General features: G+C 44.1%; 1 protein-coding gene across 3 annotated transcripts in view; it reads left to right on the top strand.

The window, feature by feature from the left end:
• Positions 1–9,474: 9,474 nt before the first annotated feature.
• The window catches only part of CEP170B (centrosomal protein 170B), a 54,520-nt gene continuing 44,608 nt past the window's right edge, over positions 9,475–19,386 (top strand). For 2 of the 3 annotated variants that reach the window (XM_057416156.1, XM_057416155.1), the window contains exons 1-2: positions 9,475–9,570; positions 11,083–11,218. In XM_057416156.1, coding sequence (XP_057272139.1) covers positions 11,114–11,218 — 105 coding nt within the window. In that variant the 5' untranslated portion in view covers positions 9,475–9,570; positions 11,083–11,113. Of the gene's footprint in view, positions 9,571–10,210; positions 10,307–11,082; positions 11,219–19,386 lie in introns of all 3 variants that reach the window. The other variant, XM_057416154.1, reaches the window with a different exon arrangement.

Below are 19,386 nucleotides of genomic sequence, written 5' to 3'. Positions count from 1 at the left end.
GAGTTTCAGTTGTGAGTTGTGAGTTGTCTGGACCTGTTAAGGTAATACTGTTTATCTCTAGTAATGCTGTTTAATAGCCTCCTTGGTTACTAATGGGATGGAAAGTGCATTGTCCTCATGACATCAGTGCATGATTCTTGTTTCCAAATTCAGAACAAAAATATTTATTGAACACCTCAGTCCATTTCACATCATCATCAACAAATTTACCGTTTCCATCTAGTCATGCAAATGCTTTTGAAGTGAGCATCATTTCAAACATAAACTAGAGCCAAATGCCAGCTTATTGCCCTGTTCTAGTTAATGTACTTGTGACTGATTTAGGACCTGATTGTTCAAGACTGCAGCAATATGAAAATCCCACTGAAATCCTAAGGGATATTCAGGGTTGACCTCAGCCTCCCAGATGTTGGGATCTTTTCCTACTGACTGCCAAAACAACTTCAAAGATTAAAATGGGCAATGGCTAACACAGCAGACGGTCTTATCGATTTTGTTAAAGCTAAAAATGGCTGCAACTCAAGTTTTAAATTAGTCTGAAAGGCAGCACGGTACTTTTCTTAAGTCAATGGTGTTCTTAAATTTATCTTACAACAGCAGGCATCTTTCATATAATGTTTTTAAAAGCTGGTTTCTATGCACCATCCGCTTTAAGTGCTTCTAATGTAAAAAATTAACCAGCTGTAGCTCAGAAACAGAAGAAAATTACTTAACTCTGATGGCACAGTGCAGAAACAGCACAGTTATGAAAATGCACCATGAGGACATGCTCAATGGCCAATGACATCATTGCTGCCACTGTGAATATCTATGGTCTATGACCTGATCTTGTGGTTAAGGCTCTGAAGGTATCGACATTGCTTCACATGGGTTGTGTTGCATCAGGTAGACTTCTCTCTTACTGGGCTCTCTTGGGCCCAAGCTTCGTATTGCTGTGAGTGGGGCAGCAGGGAGGCAGCTGTGCTCCTGCTGCTTGAGGGTTCTGGCAGTGGGAGTACCCCGGCTGCACCAGCACAGTGCCTCTCCTCCTATTCACTGTGTGTGGGGCTCTGTGGTGCGCTAGGAATGATACAGTTGCTCTCATCCCCTTTTTTCTCTAAGGGAAAAGAAAAAGCATATTTTAAAAGGTAGCTATTTTGGGTGGGTTTGTGTGTGGTTTTTGGTTGGTTTTTTTTTTTCAAAGCAGAAATGTCACCTTTCTGAAAGCTATTGTGCCCACTTCCATTTGGAAAGGCAGATCTGTAGGGGCAAGGAAGCCTAAGCCATACTTCTGCATGACTTTATCCTGCAGGATGGAAAAAAGAAACCTGGCAAATAATTGGCCAATGCACTAGGCAGTGTTGAAAATGCTTTCAGGTATTAACTGGAGATTTCAAAAGTCCTTTTGTGCCACCAGGACAGTATTGTATTACATTTTTTCCTACCTTCAAATACTTGCAAAAGATATTTGCATAAAGTTTGCTGAATTCACTGTGAAAAGGAACAGTGAGCTCTCCATAGAGTGCTTGAGGTTAACCTCAGCTCCTCTCCTTGTCCAGATGTGTCCTGAGAAATCAGCTTATGGCTGACAGTGGATCATAAGATCAGTTAAACTACACACTGGAGAATTTCCTATTCATCTTCTCCTTATATTAATAAGATGACTTGTTATAAATACGATCATTTGACTAAAAGATGTCACTCAGTTTCTTTTTTTCTGCCCAGCTTCTGTTGAATGATTATTTGTATTAGAGGAGTGCTGAGAAGCTGAATGAATAGTATGAAAAAAACCTTGAAGACAGTCCCTGATTCAAAACACTTGCAGTCTACATGGGCACCAAAGATGACAGGAGGGAAAATAGCTGCAAAGTGGGACAACTCTTATATCCCACTTGCTGTTGCTACCTCTCAGTCTTGTACAACACCTAGGTTTACAGTCCTCAGCTTTTTCTTGCTCTCCTTCATTTTCTTTCAAACTTTCTTTTTCCTGACTGTCCAGTCTCAACCATACCATTTGGAGAACCTCTTCATGGCACCTCTCTGCTGTGCTGGCTCCTCTGTTCTCCACTAGGTGTTCAAGCTGATGCATATGCAGGCCCAAGTACTCAGAAATATCTAATGTAGTGTGGAGAAAACAACCATAGAGAATGAATATTAAGATAAAGTTAAAAGTAAATTAACTTTTCTGTATTTAAAGTTAACTCATGGTGAGTCGGTACAAAGCTCTAGGATGTTTTTTCAAGATCCCGAAAGATGTTTGACCTGTAGCAACTAGTGGCAAAGGCAAAATGAAGCTAGACATGAGTGAGGTGGTAATGTGCTGTGAAGAACACATCATCTGCCCTATGATGTGATGCAGAACCTACTCTGCAAGTCCCAGCGAGAAATAAAAAGAATGGCTACAGCTCCTTAGTGAGATTTAGTAGTGTAACCCCTTCTCATCCCTAAGTGCTCAGCTGCTGGGCACGTATGACCAACAGTGACTGGTGCTGCAGTTTCCTAGAGATACTGCTTGCTGGTGTTATCAGCCTCCTTTTTTCTCTGGAACTAGTGCCTCCGAGAGCAAGTCTTCGAAAAAGAGAAAGCCTGCACAGATCTGTGCCCCAGGGAAAGGAGAGGTATCAGTCAAAGTTGATGGCTAGGACCCTCCTCTGAAAGCTCCTACAAGCTCTGATATTAGATCTGGTCAGTGAACTACAACATGGTCCTTCTGTCTGCAGTGGCCAGATGCAGCCAGTTCAGAGTTGTTTTTGCTAAAGCTTTTCCTGCAGAAAATGCAGCTCATCCCCAGACACTGAAGCTGATTATTAACAAAGGCAGTTATCTCCCAGCAGGCATCCATCCTATAGGTATATGTATTGAAAGGGGACAGAATTTTATTCATCTCAAAAAATACTGCAAGGTAGTGAAACTTAGTGGAGGTGAGAGGTGTTCTGAGTCTCTTCTGGACAATTTAAACAAAGCAGCCTGTGTGTGTAGGAAGTATGCTTCATATTGGCAGGTTACTAACACTGTGGTACCTCTGGCTTTTCTTCAGATGTCACTTTGCCTTCCTCAGCCAATTATCTCACCTACCCACAACTCATTTTCAGGAGTTAATTTCATCAGCATGGAAATACCCTGCCACATGAGACTTGCCAGGAGTGTTGAAATGACTATGATCTGTGCCCAGCGTACCTAAGAGATTTTTTCAATAGGGATTGCTCTACTTACCTGGAACAAATGGAGCTTTCTCTTCTAAAATCTGTAGTGAGAAGGACAGCCTCAAGCATGTATGTGCAGTTAGCTAACACGCATATTTTGCAGGGTTTTAAGACAATGTAATGAATGTGGAACACATGGGAGTTCATGCACCTGCTGACTAAAGAAGATCATCCCAAAGTATCCTGAAGCTTTTAAGAATTGGCATGTAATGAATCCACTACTACAACTTGAAAATACTGGTCTTCTCCTATGGTGCTGCTAATCCAGCTGTTTTCCTCAAATAAATAAATATTGCTCTAATGAGTTCTTATAAAATGCCTGGCAAGCATATAAATCTCCAACTGATAGCTTGTATGCTCTAAATTACTAAAGTTGCCCCTGCAGTTGACCCTATAGAAGCAGACTGTCTTGTCCTGACACTGCTGACCTTTTCATCCATATTCATAACATTCTTCACCGTTTTCAAGTGAAAGAAGAGAATCACTGAAGGTCAAGACTGTGAAATACAGTTTTAACTTCACAGGGCAGAAAACAGGTGAATCTCCAGGGGATTTAATAAATTATTCCCTGCAGGCCAGCAAATTATGAATTTTCTCTTCCTGTGAGGCCTTTGCCAATACATTGGATATTACTGTAGATATATCCTTCAGTTAAATGAAACTATGCAATTTTTTTTAATGTATCTGTTAAATATTTCATCAAAGCTTTTAATCTTGCAGGCAAAAATTATAAAGCAATAGAATGCAAGAAAACAAAAAGATAGTTTCAAGCAGAACTGACATTTTCGTGAAACTGAAACAGTATGATCTAGTACCAGTCAGTATAGCAAACACTTGGCTACAGAGACAATAGTAATGAATCCTCTAACGATGCAACTGTCTGTGGTAACCTAAAATCTCCTTTATTTATTTTCCTTATTTAGAAGGCCAGCTAAGAAATTTCAGCAGTCTTGCATTTCCAGTAAAACATATTAATGTGATCAAAATATAGAGAAGTGTCTTCTTTTTCATGAATTATCATTCACTGGTTGTGAAGTCTCTAAGTCTTGTCTAAATAAGTCTCTCAGGCAAGGAGCAGCTTTGTGCAGTTTATATATCAGTGAGCAAGAAGACCCTTCACACAGGTTAACAGTGGATCAGCTGCATGGAACAGAGTCTGCAATGAATATACTCTCAAAACAAACCTTGGGCTGGGTCTGAAAATGTGCAAGTGTATGAGCAGAGTACTAGGGGAAAGAAAGGAAAAGAGGTGGTTACTGGAGCAAAACTGCTTAAGGAAATCTTGCACCTCTGGTATTCAACCAATTATTCCTAACTTAGCAGTATAATAACAACAACAGGGGAACAGGAGAAACAATTTACTCATGGTTTGGAGGGCAAAGCACAGCCCTCTGGCCATACATGTTGCCATTGGATTCTCCAGGCCAGGTGAAGTAATTTTTCTGTTTAAACAGGCTTGCAACCTTTCTCATATGTAATACGCACATACACAAAAATCAATTGAATGAATAAGAGGGAAAAAAAACCCTGAAATGGAGACAATCTGAAGCTGCCCATTGTTCCCATTCTCCAACACAGGAGTCCTCAAAACCCTGCTGCTTCTCTTATGAAACCAACCAACTTTCCCTAAGAAGCTATTTCTTTAAATGTGATACTGAAACAGCTTTAACTTGCCATAAGGTGATTCCTATTTAAGATGCCATACCATACAACCATGTATCATCTGACCTAATCTCATCAGACTCCATGACATCATCATTGCTGAGCTTTTACTAATTAAAAATGCCAAAAATTAGATCAGTTAAGCATATGCTTTAATTCTTTCAGCAAAATTTTATATCACACAAATCCTAGAAGAGACATTCTGGCAATGTTCACAGTACACCAGCTCCATTCTTTTATTGCACTGATATTTCCTCTTGCTCCCCCAGAGTTATGAGCATCATAAATTAAAAACAGCTCTATGATTTCAGCTACATAACAAAAAGAAAGTAATTTATGTGGCATAGCACAGGAATGAAAGAAGATGATTGGAGAAGGCCCATATTGCAAATTCTGAACAGAAATGTTAACACATACAGGGTTTTATTTCAGTGAATTCCACAGTAGTAAAATTAAATTTCATGTTGGTGCATAGCACTATGTTGTGGGTAAAAAAAGAAAAATACAGGAAAAATTCTCCAGCTGGTACAAACCAAGGATGCCAAACTGAAGCTGTTTGGAGCAATGCTACCTTGCTCCAGCTAATCTGTCCCTATAGCTAGCTAATAAATGGGTTAAAAATACTAGTATTGTAAAAAGCCATCTTCTAGAACCATCCAAATGACAGGGGCCTGTCCCAGTCAGACTGTACCTCTGCAAACATTTATGCCAGTGAATAACCATGCACATGAATGGTTTTATTGTTTTCCAGTTGACTAGGCAGGGTTGGGGCCTGTTCCCAGCTCTACAGGAGATGGGAATGTTGGCAAACAGCACAACTGAGATATCAGGCAAAGCAAAAGATTGATGCTTAGAGAGGAGGGGCAGATTGCTTTTGCTGGTCCAAACTCGGTTCAGTGATGTTCTTACATCAGCCTAGCTAAAATTAAGATAAATACCCATGTTCTTGACAATTACCTAGTCATTTAAAAATCAATCAACCAACAAGAAATAAACAAGCAAACAGTTAAGGGAAAGATTTGCAAAACAGCATTTAAAAAGAACAATATCCAAAAGGGGGATTATCGGCATTTTATGATGATCCAGCTTGTGCTGATACCCAGAACCAGTGATGAAAAGGTTTGGTCTCAGGCTCTATAGGAAAGGGCTTGATCCTGCACTTTCTGTTGGCAGCCAACAAGCCCATTAGCTGTAAAAAGGACACATGTTCAGACCTGCAGACCTTGCAAAAGTCCACAGATCTTTCCTGCTCCCATTAAAAATCAAGGCAGAAATCCTGATCCAAAGTGAGAGCACTGCAGGCACAAGCCAGGAGTGCACAGTTCCCTGCAGCAAGGCCCGAAGAACTGGCCTGGCTGCAATTTTGGCTTTCTGGGAAAGAAAGTCATCACCAGGGAGCAAAATCTGTCCAAGTGAAGAAGGGGGTTAAGAAATCCTGTGCGACCTACTTGTGAACCTCTCCCGATGCATCTAAAAGTACATTAGCAAAGAACAAATGAAATAATCTTGGGGAACAGTGCCTGATGACTACTTCTACAGCCTCTTTGATGCAAAGCCAGGAATTCATGAGCTGCACACGTGCCTGTTAATATATGTACATGCAGCTGTGCATATTGGATTTCAGCCAGCCTGTGATGGGTTAACTGGGGAGAGCTCACCTAGCAGTCCTGCACATCTTTACTTATAAGTTACTCATCATGTCAATATGTAAGCAATAACCAAAGAGATTTCTTTCCCTTAGTCCATGCACAGGGAAAACTGCCTTTCAGGGGGAAGCCGCAAGGGATATCTGGATCAGGCTATGATCAGTCTGGAACAGAAGTCTGCTCTGCAGCAAGATGCAGCAAGATAGTTCATGTTTGGGAACTCTGTCAAAAACCTCTCTTACATCAGAGCCTGGCATAAAGAGCTTGATTTAGTTCAGCTCCTCTGGGGATGGTGGGATTTTTGTTTTAAAGCAGGGATCCAAAGCGATTCTGCTCCAAGTTGTGATGGCTATGGATTCAGGCTGTCAGAAAAAAGGTATTTCAGTAGAGCAGATGACTTGATTTATAGTATCATAGAATAGTTAGGGTTGGAAAGGACCTTAGGATCATTTAGTTCCAACCCCCTTGCCATGGGCAGGGACAACAGTTCTGGATACAGGAAATCTGGATTTCCTATACCCCTGTGACCTGCTGTTATTCTTCTGCATCTCACCTTCAATCTCCTTGCTTGCTGGGAATATGGTATTTCATGACAGGGACTGATCCTTACTCTGCATTTGTACAATGTACAGTACAGTGAAACTCCTGCCATCTGGGTCATGCAGGTTAATACAGCTGTGGCCATGTCCCTTGTACTTGAAGGTGACAGCGCTGCAGATGAATGTAGAGTGATTTGCATGATAAGCACCTTCTGTCACAGACTTAACATGAGCAGCATTGTGCTGCTGCTGCTGCTGCACTCAGCTTCTTGAGGCCTTTCCCAGGTCTTCCCCTCTCCCAGTGAGAAGAGATGATTTTAAGACACTTCTATAATATTGTATTTTCAAAAGCAACTGTGTGCTTGGTCAGCCTGTGTTTTTGAGCAGCCCAAAGGTTGCAGTTGCTGCCAAAAGGGTTTGTTCCAATAGGAAAAGAAAAGTAAAAATTGAAGTACAGCTTCTGTTTCCCACAGGCATATTCTCTGTCTGGGACTTAAAGATGACAATGTAGCATCAGGCTATACTGTAGCCCCTGATGCTCTCACACTATACTGGGAGGGGTGAGGAGAGAGAGAGGAAGGAAAGACTCATTTTTATTCATTTTAGATCACTGGAATAAAATAAATAGGCTGTAATGCAACATTCAGCGTGGCCCAGAGTATTGGCCTAACCTGCATCTTCAATCGGATCAGAAGATGTGGTAGGAACAGGAATGATTTTTCTTCTTTATACATAGCAAGTGACTGCTCAGTTAAATACACATGTACAAATGAATGGTAAAAACGGGCTTAAGGAAAGACTAAAGCAAACAGTAACCTTTTTATAGTAACTCATAACAAAGATTTGCCTAGATGGCAGGCTTGTATAAAGAAGTAAATTATCCTACTTCCTCTCACCGGTATTGAGATGCTCTACAGATTGGCTTATAGGGCAGCCTCTCCAGTAACTAGGTGTTGCTCAGAAAAAAGTAAGTAAATGAATACTATTTATTAAAACTTAAGCTATAGGTCAGTTCAATCAATAATAAACCATCACTCAATGACAGGACTATCTGGCAAATAAGGGTGAAGTCCTTTTTTACTTAAAAAGTATTTCTACTACTTCATGGCAGGGCACAATGCAAAAGCCCTCAAAGTGCCCCGGAAGTGGTGGCTGCTCATTCCTTCCTCCTGCCTGGCGTCCAAGGGACATGGCATGCTGCAAGGGTGTGGTGCTCGGCTCCAGGGAGATACCAATAAAACACGGATGCTGCAGCCTCAGCCAGCTTTGAAGCCTTTGAAGATAATGACACCTTGAAATCACCCTGGAGCATGATGTATTTGCCAGGAACAAGTCAAATGTTTATTAAAGAAGGAATTAACACTATTATTTAAATAATAACAAAGTCCTACTGCTCCTCAGAAAGAGGAGGCAAAAGAAGAAATGCTGTTTTCCTTCCCTCCTCACAGTCTGCTGCAGCTTGCTGAATACACCGTCCTTGGTTCCTCAGCTTTCCAGTAAGACTGTAGTCCAGAAGTGAGCCCGCGGAGTGATGGACTGTCCCCAGTGAGTGGCATACTGGACCTCTGGTTTCAAATGACATCAGACTTCATTAAGGCTATATCCTGAGCCAAAATTCTAAATAACAGTACTGAAGACACAAAAGCAAGCTCCTGCAGGTGACTGAGAAATTCTATTCAACACTGAATGTACAGCATACAAATGCAAAGGCACCTTTCCAGCTGCAGTATGGGCCTGGGGAAATATCTATATGAACTTGCTGTCTTCTTATAGTATTTTGTTAGCAGTCCATGACAGCTGGAACAAGAGAGCCAACGCAAAGCTCCTGCTTCTTTCCATTTCCACTGACTTCTGCATGAGCTGAAAGCTCTCTTGAAAAAGTTTTTGCATCAGCAAATAGTTGTATCCATTACCATAACACTCAGTCTTTCTCCTGATGGGAAAAAGTGGTCATTGCTCTCTGCACTTCAGAGGTTTTCTGGTTACCTACAAGTAAATAGAACCCATAAAATGGCACATCTTTTCACAGCACCTATTTCAGGCTCCTAGTCCAAAGCCAGGTCCTCGAGGTAATTCAGTCCTGTTGACTGCCTTTAGGTACTGCCCTGCAAGAGGACCTGAGGGGTATAAGTGGAGATGGATGTCAAGCTACTTCCTGAAGCCCAGTGGCGAGTAGGAGAAGAGGCTGGCGCCGGGGCTAGCTCCAGTGCCTAACAGCAGCAGCATCTCCTGCCCCACGACGGGGAGCTTGCCTGTAAGGCCTCCCGAGGTCGTGTCGAACCACGAACCCGGTCGGGCGCTGCCACACCTGCCGCTCAGGGAGGGCCAGCATGGGGCACCGCCAGAGCCGCGTTGGGCGGTGCAGGGCCGCGGTGAAGGGGGCGTTGGGGCAGCGGCCGGGCCCAGCGGCTGGAGCCGCCTCCTGACGTCGGGAACCTGCCGCGCGGGGGCGGGGCGGGCGCCGGGAGCGGCCCGCGGGGCAGGCAGAGCCGGCTGGCGGGGCGCGGCGCCCGGCCTGCCACCGCGCCGAGGCCGCAGCAGGTAGGGGGGCGGGAGGGGGTCTGAAAGGGGAGCCGGGCCCCGGCAGATGAAGGGCCGCGGTCGCCCGACGGTGGCGGGGGGGATGGGGATTCCGCGCCACACCTGGCTCGCCGCGGCCCCTAGGCGCTTCCGGCGCCTCGCCCTTCCTCTCTTCCCTTACCTCCCGTCAGCAGCGAGCGGAGCCCGGCAGGGGACGGAACCGGCCCCTGCAGCTCGGCTCGGGGGGTTGCGAAGCGGCCACGGGGCTCAGCCGGTGGCTCCCGATTCCCGTCCCCCGGGCGCTTTGTCGGGGAGGCGGTGTTTCCCCGGCACGGCCGGGCGGCGGGAGCGGTGTGTCGGGGCCGCTCGCAAGTCGGGACACGGGCACGGAAGCCCGTACCGCCGGCTCCCAGAGCGGTCTCTTCTCATTCCTCCAGGCCTGCGCCTTGCCGGGGGAGGTCAGTCGTCCTCCCGGCTGGTGTCACCTGCGCCTGCCCGGGGCTGCTGCGGAGGGGAAGGCAGGCGGTCAGGCCGTGGAGCGCCGCGCAGCCCAGATAAAATGGAGATCTTCCCTCGGTGCATTCAGGAATGCAGCTTGGATCTAGGGAGCTGGATGAGGGGAAGGAGAGAGCCTGATGTGTGACACTCCATTTTCCTCCAGCCAGGGAGAGGAAAAGGCAATGTTGTGGGAGAGGGAGGAGGCGAGGCCACGGGAGCTGGCTGCCTGCAGCCGGGCTGTACCAGCCACAACAAACAGGTGTGGCTGGGAGAGTTCTGATAAGCTCTGCCCGCCGCTGCTGCTCGGGCAGGTTATAGCTGCCCGTTCTTCTGCGTGTTGCGGGGCAAAGAGGGGCAATGCTACCAAAACCCTCCGATGGGAATTGCAGCCCATGTTTCCTGTCCGGGGGTTGGTGCTTGGACCAGCTCAAGCAGTGAAGGAGGGAGGGAGGCAGGAAGGAAGGATCTGTGGGCTCCCGATTTACATCAGTGTGGAAGTGGGATGAGCAATAAGGAGGCTATTCTCCTCCCAGCGCTGGTGTAACCGCGCCTATGAGTGTACTGTGAAAGGTTACAGGAGCCTGGTTATATCACCTTACTGATGTGCTGGGCCAGATCTTTGATGATGGTGGAAGCTCAAGCTGTGATCTGTGTGCACAGTGCTAGCAACAAGGAAATGTTCTGGAAAAGAGGTCTTTTTTTTTTTTTTCTTCCCCAGCATATTTGATCATTTCATTGATTGGATTCAGCTGCATGTTTCACTTTTTAAACAACTCTTTCTTCAGATCCTGAGTCTTACGTGCTGTGGGAATATTTTCAGGGCTGCAGAGCTCCTGCATGTGGCACATGGGCAGCAGATCCTGACACACACTTAACAACTGCTGATTGCCGCAAGAAATTTAAGACATGAACACAAAGTGCAAGTGTCAGTGCTGGGTCCTGTGGTGTAGGGAAATTTGGGAACTGCAGCTATGAACTGGTGTACGTCAACGCTTCATTAATATCTCACTGTTTGTTACATTTTTTTGTGTTTAGGATGTATAAAGATTAAGTGTCAAGCGCCAAAATGAGTGTGACTTCGTGGTTCTTGGTGAGCAGCACTGGCATTCGCCATCGGCTCCCTCGGGAGATGATATTTGTTGGCAGAGATGACTGTGAACTGATGCTCCAGGTAATATGGCTTTTTTTGTTATTTCTTCAGATGATGCAGTAGACGTCAGTGTATTGCTGGGTATGTGTAGGTGTTGTGTGTTTTCCTGAAATGACATCTTTTAAAAGGAACTTCCTTTTTTATGTTGAGTCTGCAGTTCCCATGAAGACTTCTAATATTTGTGAAAGTGCAAGTGAGGTTCAAATTGCCATGTCATCAGATGGATAGGAGCCGTAGTGGTGGGAGATTAATCAAATAGGTTAACTATGTTGATGCTACTGGAACTAGTAAGCCAAGACGTACCATTCTGTCCTGATCTGCAATTACGCTGCTGTTTTTTTGTAGTTTTTAATATATCCACTGTTTACTAGAATGCTTCATTTGAATGGGGGTAGTTTGCTTATTTTTCCCTTTAAGTTTGGTTAAATTGTCAGTGCTTGTATTTCTCATTTAGGTTTTTTTTTTTTTTATTGTGGTGGGAAATCCTGATGTTTAGTAGAGAAACTAGCTCTTTTGGTGGGGTGAGTAAGGTGGTGACCTCTTCCCAAAGTAATTGTGTTACTCGGGCAAACTTGCAGCTTCTGTTAGTGCTTTCCATACCAGCATGTGTCTCTGCTGGACCTCATTCAGCATATCTCAGGTGTTGACTGTGGTCTGATGCTTGACAGCATAATGTAATAGATGTCACTCCAAAAAAATGGAGCTGGAATCTTGCAAAGAGCTTTTGATGGGAGCACTTGAGCTCAGGAATTTGTAGAAGCTTGAAATTAATTTGGTGTTTCTGCAAGACCATGCTATGGGGGGAAAAAAAAACTTTGATTGTACTTGCATGACCCCTGTTTGCCCCTTTACAAAGGTGGTAAATATGCCTTTTGGTTGGTGGCAAAATTAGGAAGCTGCCTGCACAACAGGGACTCCCTCCTCATAATTTCCACTGCTAATCTGGTCACAGGTATGGCCTAAATGCTTTGTTGATGTACTGCCAAGCAGGCTGTGTTTGTACTTACTACAGGGATTTTGTGTGATGTATTAACAGTAGGTTTGTTCAGGGGGTATGAGTTCTTGTACAAGGTGTACTTGGAAGCAAGGTGTTGTCTAGCTGTCATAATGTATTACCATCTGCAGAAGAAGTGCTTGCAGTGTTGGTACTGCTCTGTTAGCTGGCAGTGAATGGCATAGGTGTACTGCGGTGATAGAGCCTGAAGCATGCTCCTGTTCAGCAGCAGATTGTTTATTTGGGCTTTCCCATGAATCACACTTTTATTTCATGCTTCTACGTGTCTGACTGGTGAGACATGTAAAGGTGAGACATTAAAAATGTCCTGATATTTTCTGTAAGTCTGCATTTGGCAGCTCAGGAACCTGATTGCTGTGTTCTCTTGCAACTTGGGGTAAACATATACAGTTTCATTATTTCACCAGAGGAAGGCTCTAGATTGCCTGTAAAAGCCAGCTGTTTATGCTCATAGGGTGAGTTACATGTGACCCTTTATAAGCATATTAGTTTACTATCTCCAGTAAAAAAAGTTTTTCTAGGATCACATATAAATTCTTAATTTGAACAGCACAGCACATTATTTATCTAGCCATTTGCTTATAGAGATGTTTTCCAGAGCTACCGTGGCCTACAAATGAGATGACTATAGTAAATGTGGAAGAGAGATTGTGAGCGGAGACTTGATACCGGAGCAAAATGGTGTGTGAGGAGATAGAGGATGAGATCTAAAAATAGACTTTTTCCTGCTGTGACTGTCCATGTCATAAAATCATTGTGCAGACTGGCACAATCATTTCTCTTGGGGAAAGCGTAAGAAGCAGGGCAATTATCACAACAGATGAACAGAGCTCTAGTGACAGTGTTTGCACCTGGAGTATTTCTGTGGTACTGACCCTGAAACTTTTTTGCACAGTGATTCTGCTTACGTATTTCAAGATTTTTGCTTTATCCCTTAAAGTGTGCAACTGGAAGCAGACTGGCAATATCTGGGGAGTGGACTGAATGACCTGGTCTGTGGTTTCAGTCTCTTAAGACTGTTACTGCTTAGTGATTTCATTGTGATACAGCTTCTGGTTCCATGTTGAGGCTCTGTGTCTTAGATGGTGCACAAACATACAACACGGGTATTTTTCCTGGAGACCTTGCAGTCTTGCCTTTCTCATTTTACTGTTTTAGGAGTGTCTTGTCTTCTGTTTTCTTGGAACATGTTATCTTAAGGTATCAGATCACTGAACACCAAAAAATAATGGCTTTGTCACCAAACAATCAAGCTTTTGTTTTGCCTATGATTACTTATTTCATACAAGTACTAGATTTGCTTTTTGGGTTAACAAAGAGATGAAGAAAACCAGAGTCTTAAAGCTTAATTTTAAGTAGGTTTGATAGTGGGGTAGCATAATCTGCCTTGAAATCTTTTATACCTATTAAGAAGATTAGAAATATTTTAAATGTTTTTGCAGCATTGTAAAGCTTCTAGTACAACTAAATACGAGATTTACATTTATTTTGAATGTTAATGCATGGCAAAAGTGCCATTTAACATTGCTTGGCATGCAGAGTGTTGTTGCACGGTGTTGTTACACAGTGTCATTACACAGTGTCAGGGGCTCAGTTCTGACGTTTTTCTGATGAACAGTGCTTGATTTCTTCAGCAGTCTCACTGGCTCCCTCAAGGTAACAAACAGCAGGCGTGTAGAAATCTAGACCTTCAATAACTTGCACTAGTGTGTTTGTTTTTATTGTGGGGGCTGGGGATGGTGGAAAGGAATTCTCTGAAAAGGTTTCCTTTTTTATTCTTTTACCAAAAGAAAGAAGGTTTTTGGACTATCAAACAAAGTAATTCTCCCCACTCCACTCTTCCCCAAAATCCTTCTTGGGAAGCATAGTTGCTCTTTTTATCAGCTTTGATCATTAGCTTAATGGGATGGGTATTTACCCAAGGGAATAAACATTTTGCAAACTTAGAATTTTCACGTAACCGTTAAAATCTTCCCTCTGTCCCTAAACAAAATGTTCTTTGCATCTTTGAAAAGTGTAAATATTTAAAAGAAGGGAAAGCAGGGTCATAACTTCCCCGGTTTTGTGTGAGAGGGAGAGGGATGTTTACTGAAAAAATCGCCAAAGCAAAATGTTTAACCAGTGCTCCCTTGACTATGCCCCTCTCGTTAGAGCAGTGATTTGAGCATGCTGTTATCCTACAGCAGCTGAGTTTATATATATGAGTTACAGCAGCAGTAGGTATAGATGGCACAATGCATCTGTTTTATGCCTTTGTCCTGTGTGACTTTTAAGACAGCTTGACACTTCCTACCAGGAGATGCTTTTTTCAACTGCTTATAGCTCTACTAAACTTTGTAAGTGTTTGGCATGAGAGTTTATTTTCCAGGCGTCTGTTTTAGGCAGTGTATTCTGGACACAATCAGCTGCCTTCTTTGGTCTTTGCTGTGAGCAGCTATGAGAAAACTAGCATTTTCTTCATGTAAACTATTTAAAAATGTCTTCAACCTGTTCTTTTAAGTTCTGGCATTGTACAGCTGGGTTATGATTTTTTTCAAGAGTGAATGTCTAGGTCAGAGGCTGTTTCCCCCCCCATTAATAATCTAAATGCATTTGAACAAGTTCCAAACATGTGAAAAAAAGAAATTGGTGTTTGCATGTGATCAGCAGGGACTTCTTTGGTACTATTGTCTAAAGTCATATTTCATCTGGGAGTGAGGTTAGTAAGGGGACAGATTGGAGGGCAGAACTGTTGTAGGTTGGGCAAAGAGGAAATAGGTGCGGGGATGTGCAAGGCTGGGGTTTAGATGTAAGAGGAACTGCACTAGATTAGATCAAATTGCACCTAGTCTGGTATCCTGACTCAGACAGTGGTCAACGCAGCTGTCGAGGAAAATGTGAGGACAAGCCAAGAGTATAATAATGCTTCCAGAGTACTTGCTCAACCTCTTGACCCATGTTTGAGGAAGCCAGAGGCCAGATCTTTGCATCTGGTTGTTGAATTTCTACTCTATAAAGCCTCACCATGAGATTACGATTTGGCTGAGCAGGGAGGCACAAAGAGGAGCCTGTCATTTGTGCAGAGTGAGAGAAAGAGCAGCAGTAGAGTTTGGAGAAGTGGAAGGTGGTGCATATAGGGCAGAAGCTGTTAAGTGTGGGGGAAGTGGGCATTACAGGATGTGGCTGCTGGGTAGCATCTCCCTTGGGCCTGAGGTGGGTCAAGACTTGCTTTTATTCTGGTGTCAGCAGCTGGCTGCGGAATTTAGTAGCCCAGCATCTGTCACTGGTCTGTGTGGGACATCACATGCTGCTTATCATGTCAGTTCGTGGTATTTATTCATTCAAGTAGTGTAGGGGCTTGTGAGCTGAACATACAAGTTCATTCTGCTAGTGAATTGGATAAATGGTAACAATACTGCTTAAATAGATTTTTTCCTCTTTTTGTCTTGCTTTGGTTAAAAGGTAGGAAATGACAAGTGTTCTAGACTCCTAAGAAACATTGTTATGGCTGCTAAGTGTTTATAACTGCAGAGCAGTTATGGCATACCAGTGTGAAGATTGACTGTGTAATCCTGCTTCTGCCCCTGTGTACATAGGCATGAAGATGCAATCTGTTATTGTGTCATTACCGGATATGTTTTCCCTGCAGGATCTGTCCAGTGTTTGGTACACAGGGTGCACGATGCACCCTGCAAATAATGCAGTGCAGTGGTGAACTCTGCATGTATGACATCTGGTCAAATTAAGGTTACCTTGACCTAATATATCCTACCTTCCCTGGGCTGTGCTTGATAATATGATGTCTCTCCTACGTAGTTTAGTAAGTGTATACATAAACATGTGTGGATAGGTGTGGTGTAGTTTGTCTACAGCATTATGCTGGGAGGAAGCAGATGGTGTGAACTTGGTGGATTATCTTTTCACTGGTACTTGTAGGTGAATTCACTGTGGTAGGGAAGTCTGTCCATCACTCAGGTGTTTCCTGCGTTGGGAGTTCCCAGTAGAAGCCAGGGGGAATCTCTGCTGTGTTTTGTGTCCTGTCCTCCTTCCCCATGGAAGTGTGGGTCTGGAGTGGGAAGCTATTGTCAGGACAGGGTGGTGCCCCACTCATGCTGGTTTGCTGCAGTTACCCAGAGAGTGTAAACCAGTACCTAAGTTAGTCTCTGGGTGTTGGGAATTGCCAAGAATTATTCATTAGGTGTAGGTGTCTTACAGGCAGAAGAGAAAGGATCTAGCCTTGGGAAGGCTCTACTCTTTGACAGGTAGTGTTTCTAGGTGCCTGGGCAGCAACTATGGGAGGAAGGATGCCCATCCCATAATTCCAGGCCTGGAGTTGTTTTTCTGGCTCTTGCCTCTCCCATTATTTTCTGTTAATGTGCAGTTGATGGGAAGATCATGGTGTCTGATGAAATGTGTGCTGAGGAGGCTGGAGGCATGGCAGGACTGGCAAACCTGGGAGGGGAGTTCGTTGCTGGAGGCAGGGTAAGGAGAGAGGTTATGGTGGCACTGCAGGCGGGTGGCTATTAGGGGTGAGAGGATTGCTTGTGGCTGTCAATGTCCTTGAAGCTTGGCCTGTGGGGGAAGCGTTTGTTCCGCTCTGCAGTGGGCAGAGAAAGTAGGGACCCCTTCCACATCTGAGATCCTGATCTAGACTCTAGCATGCAGCTTGGCTGTGCTATAGAAATCCAGGGTTCTGTCCCACCTAAGGTGATGCTTTTCTGTGCCTCCTGGGTGCCCATGAAAAACAAAGGGAAGGACAGTGCATCCGTGGGCAGCATGTTCCCTTTCTGCAGTCAGTATCTGATGCTGGGTCACTTGGAGCTCATGTTCCACTTTGGAAAGGGGAAATCAGCAAGCAAACGCCCATTTCACCCCCAAATTAATGGGTTAAGTTTTTATGGGAACAATGCCAGCTTCTAAATCCCTTTGCCAAGATGTGGGGATTACAGTTTCATTTTCCTGGGGGATTTCTTTCTTTTGTTCAAGGCCTTATTTTTTGCCTGAATGCTCTGGCCCTGGTCCTGCCACAGCTTCGCTAATCCTGTGATCTTGGCTGCAGCAAAGCTGAAGGCAGGAGCTTCTGCAGCTTGGAAGCTGTAAAGTGAGTCCAGCCCCAAGACAAGAAGGCTACACTTGCTGAAGAGACATTTGTCCATTCAGGCAGAGTCATGTGGAAACTGGCAGCACATAGTCCTGTGAGTGATTGAGCTGCCTCTTGTGGGGGTGTCACACTTGCAACCAGCCTTGGGCAGGATGGAGCATCCACTAATATTCTGGAAAAGTACTGAAGTGTGGTCAAAGAGGGAGACCCAGTGTTCATATCTGTCATTAGATGTTATCTGAGGGTTTACTTTTGAGCAGCAAAAATCATATTTGAAATCAGAATGCAAGGATTTTTTTTTTTTATTTTGCCCTTTAAAAAAAAAAGGCTTTTTCTGTCTCCTTTCTACAGTAGGACACTGGGAGAGGTTTGTATTTCCTTACTGGGACACTTCTGCGCTGGCAGAAATGTAACCTGTTCACTGTGGAAAGTATTTGAGCAAATGTTTATTGCTTGCTGCCACCAGAATGCTGCAGTTATCTTGTGCCAGACGCGCACAACAGACTGCAGTGAGGAACAGGGAAACTGCTGTAATTTGTTTATTTTATCTCCAGTACCACGTTGCCTCATGGCACTGGCAGGGCTGAGGTCCAAATCTCAACCCTGAACAGTAGGCTTTTGCTCGTCGTAATTCTCCTGGGGAAAAGGTAGCATCTGTATCCATGTAGACAGCTGAGCTGCGTCTGCTTGGTGGCCCTGTGGGGAAATGCAGGCTGTCTGGCTGTATTTCTCCTCCTGCCTCCCTAAGCAGGTCTTGTTTCCTTGTGGGTTTTGCTTTGCATCTCTGCAGCTTGTGCTTTCATCCTGAGTGCCCTGTTCTGTGTATCAGATCCTTCACCAAACTAAGCTATGAGGTGTTTGCAGCACATGTAGCCAGTGTGATATGTACCTCCGTGGAGACTCCTGAGCACTTCTGAAGCTGCTTTTGCTGCTTTCATTCTAAGCAGGGGCTTTTGCTGATTTGATATGTGCAGTTTTGGGACTCACAAGTGAGCTGCCTAAAGATTGAAGATGTGGGTACCGGTATGGGACTGTCAGACCCAGAGGTGCCATTTCTGTCTCTGATTTAGCCTATCTGCTTAATATGATCTTGGAAGAAAGAAGAACTATAAAATAGCTCTGTCTTCAGATATATATGCTGCATGTGCATTTTGTCTACGAGGCATTTAAAATGTAATGCATTGGAGATAGATGGTGGAGAAGCAGGACAGCCTTATATTAGGAAGTGATTTGAATGTCTGGAAATGCAAGCCCTGGATGAGAAATGTTAGTGTAGTAACAAATCGGTGTCTATGTTTTCCCTTCAGACAAGTGTAAACGTTAATCAGTAAAGCACACATTGTGTTTTCCCGAGAGTTATTTTCATTTGATAAATGGTCTGGTGTTGGGACATGGTGAGAATGCTGTGTTCTTCCCTCATTCCCAGCCTCTTAGAGTGTAGCCTTATTTCTTGCCTGAAGATCACTAGTGCTTAGGTGGACATCTTTCTTCCTTGTCTTTTTTTCTCCTCAATGTCATCTGAGGTGCTCCAGCTCTGGTTTTGTTGGTTGATCCAAGCAGAATCTCAGTGATCCTTCCCAAGGCTCAGGAGTGCTGCTCATCCCATCACAAGTGCTTTTCTGGTGAAACAGGTTAACTGCTAGGGGGTACTTGTTATTTTTTGCTTTTGACATCTGGATATAGGCACTTTGGGGTTTTTAACACTTTATTAGGAAATACATTTTTTCTGCTTGGGCCCCTGTGTCCACTCCCAATAGATGGCTCAGCCTTGCCTTTTGTTGTGGAGGTTGCGATTGGAAGGGTTGGAAAGCACCTTAAAGATAATCTAGCTCCATTCCCCTGCCTTGGGCAGAGACACCTTTCACTAGACCAGGTTGCTCAAAGCTCCATCCTGCTTGATCATAAGCAAGGCTCAGTATTTGATGCAAGTGTGCATTTTAACCTAGGGGTTTCCCTTGTATTTGTGATTCAGTTGACTTGATTGAAGCTTTTCAATTTATAGATGCTTAAAATCTTGCCAGTGGAGTTGCAGACTGTTGGGAACTCTGCACCCATGGCCTGCTCTGTAATGTGTCAACTTGGGCTTCTTAAATC

The sequence above is a fragment of the Pezoporus wallicus genome, unplaced genomic scaffold (assembly GCF_028554395.1).
Source record: "Pezoporus wallicus isolate ANWC-B61680 ecotype Strahan unplaced genomic scaffold, APGP_CSIRO_Pwel_v1 scaffold_2146, whole genome shotgun sequence".
In the NCBI taxonomy this organism is placed as follows: Eukaryota; Metazoa; Chordata; class Aves; order Psittaciformes; family Psittacidae; genus Pezoporus; species Pezoporus wallicus.
The sequence above is the reverse complement of the archived record's forward strand: the minus strand, read 5'-3'. Positions and strand labels throughout refer to the sequence as shown.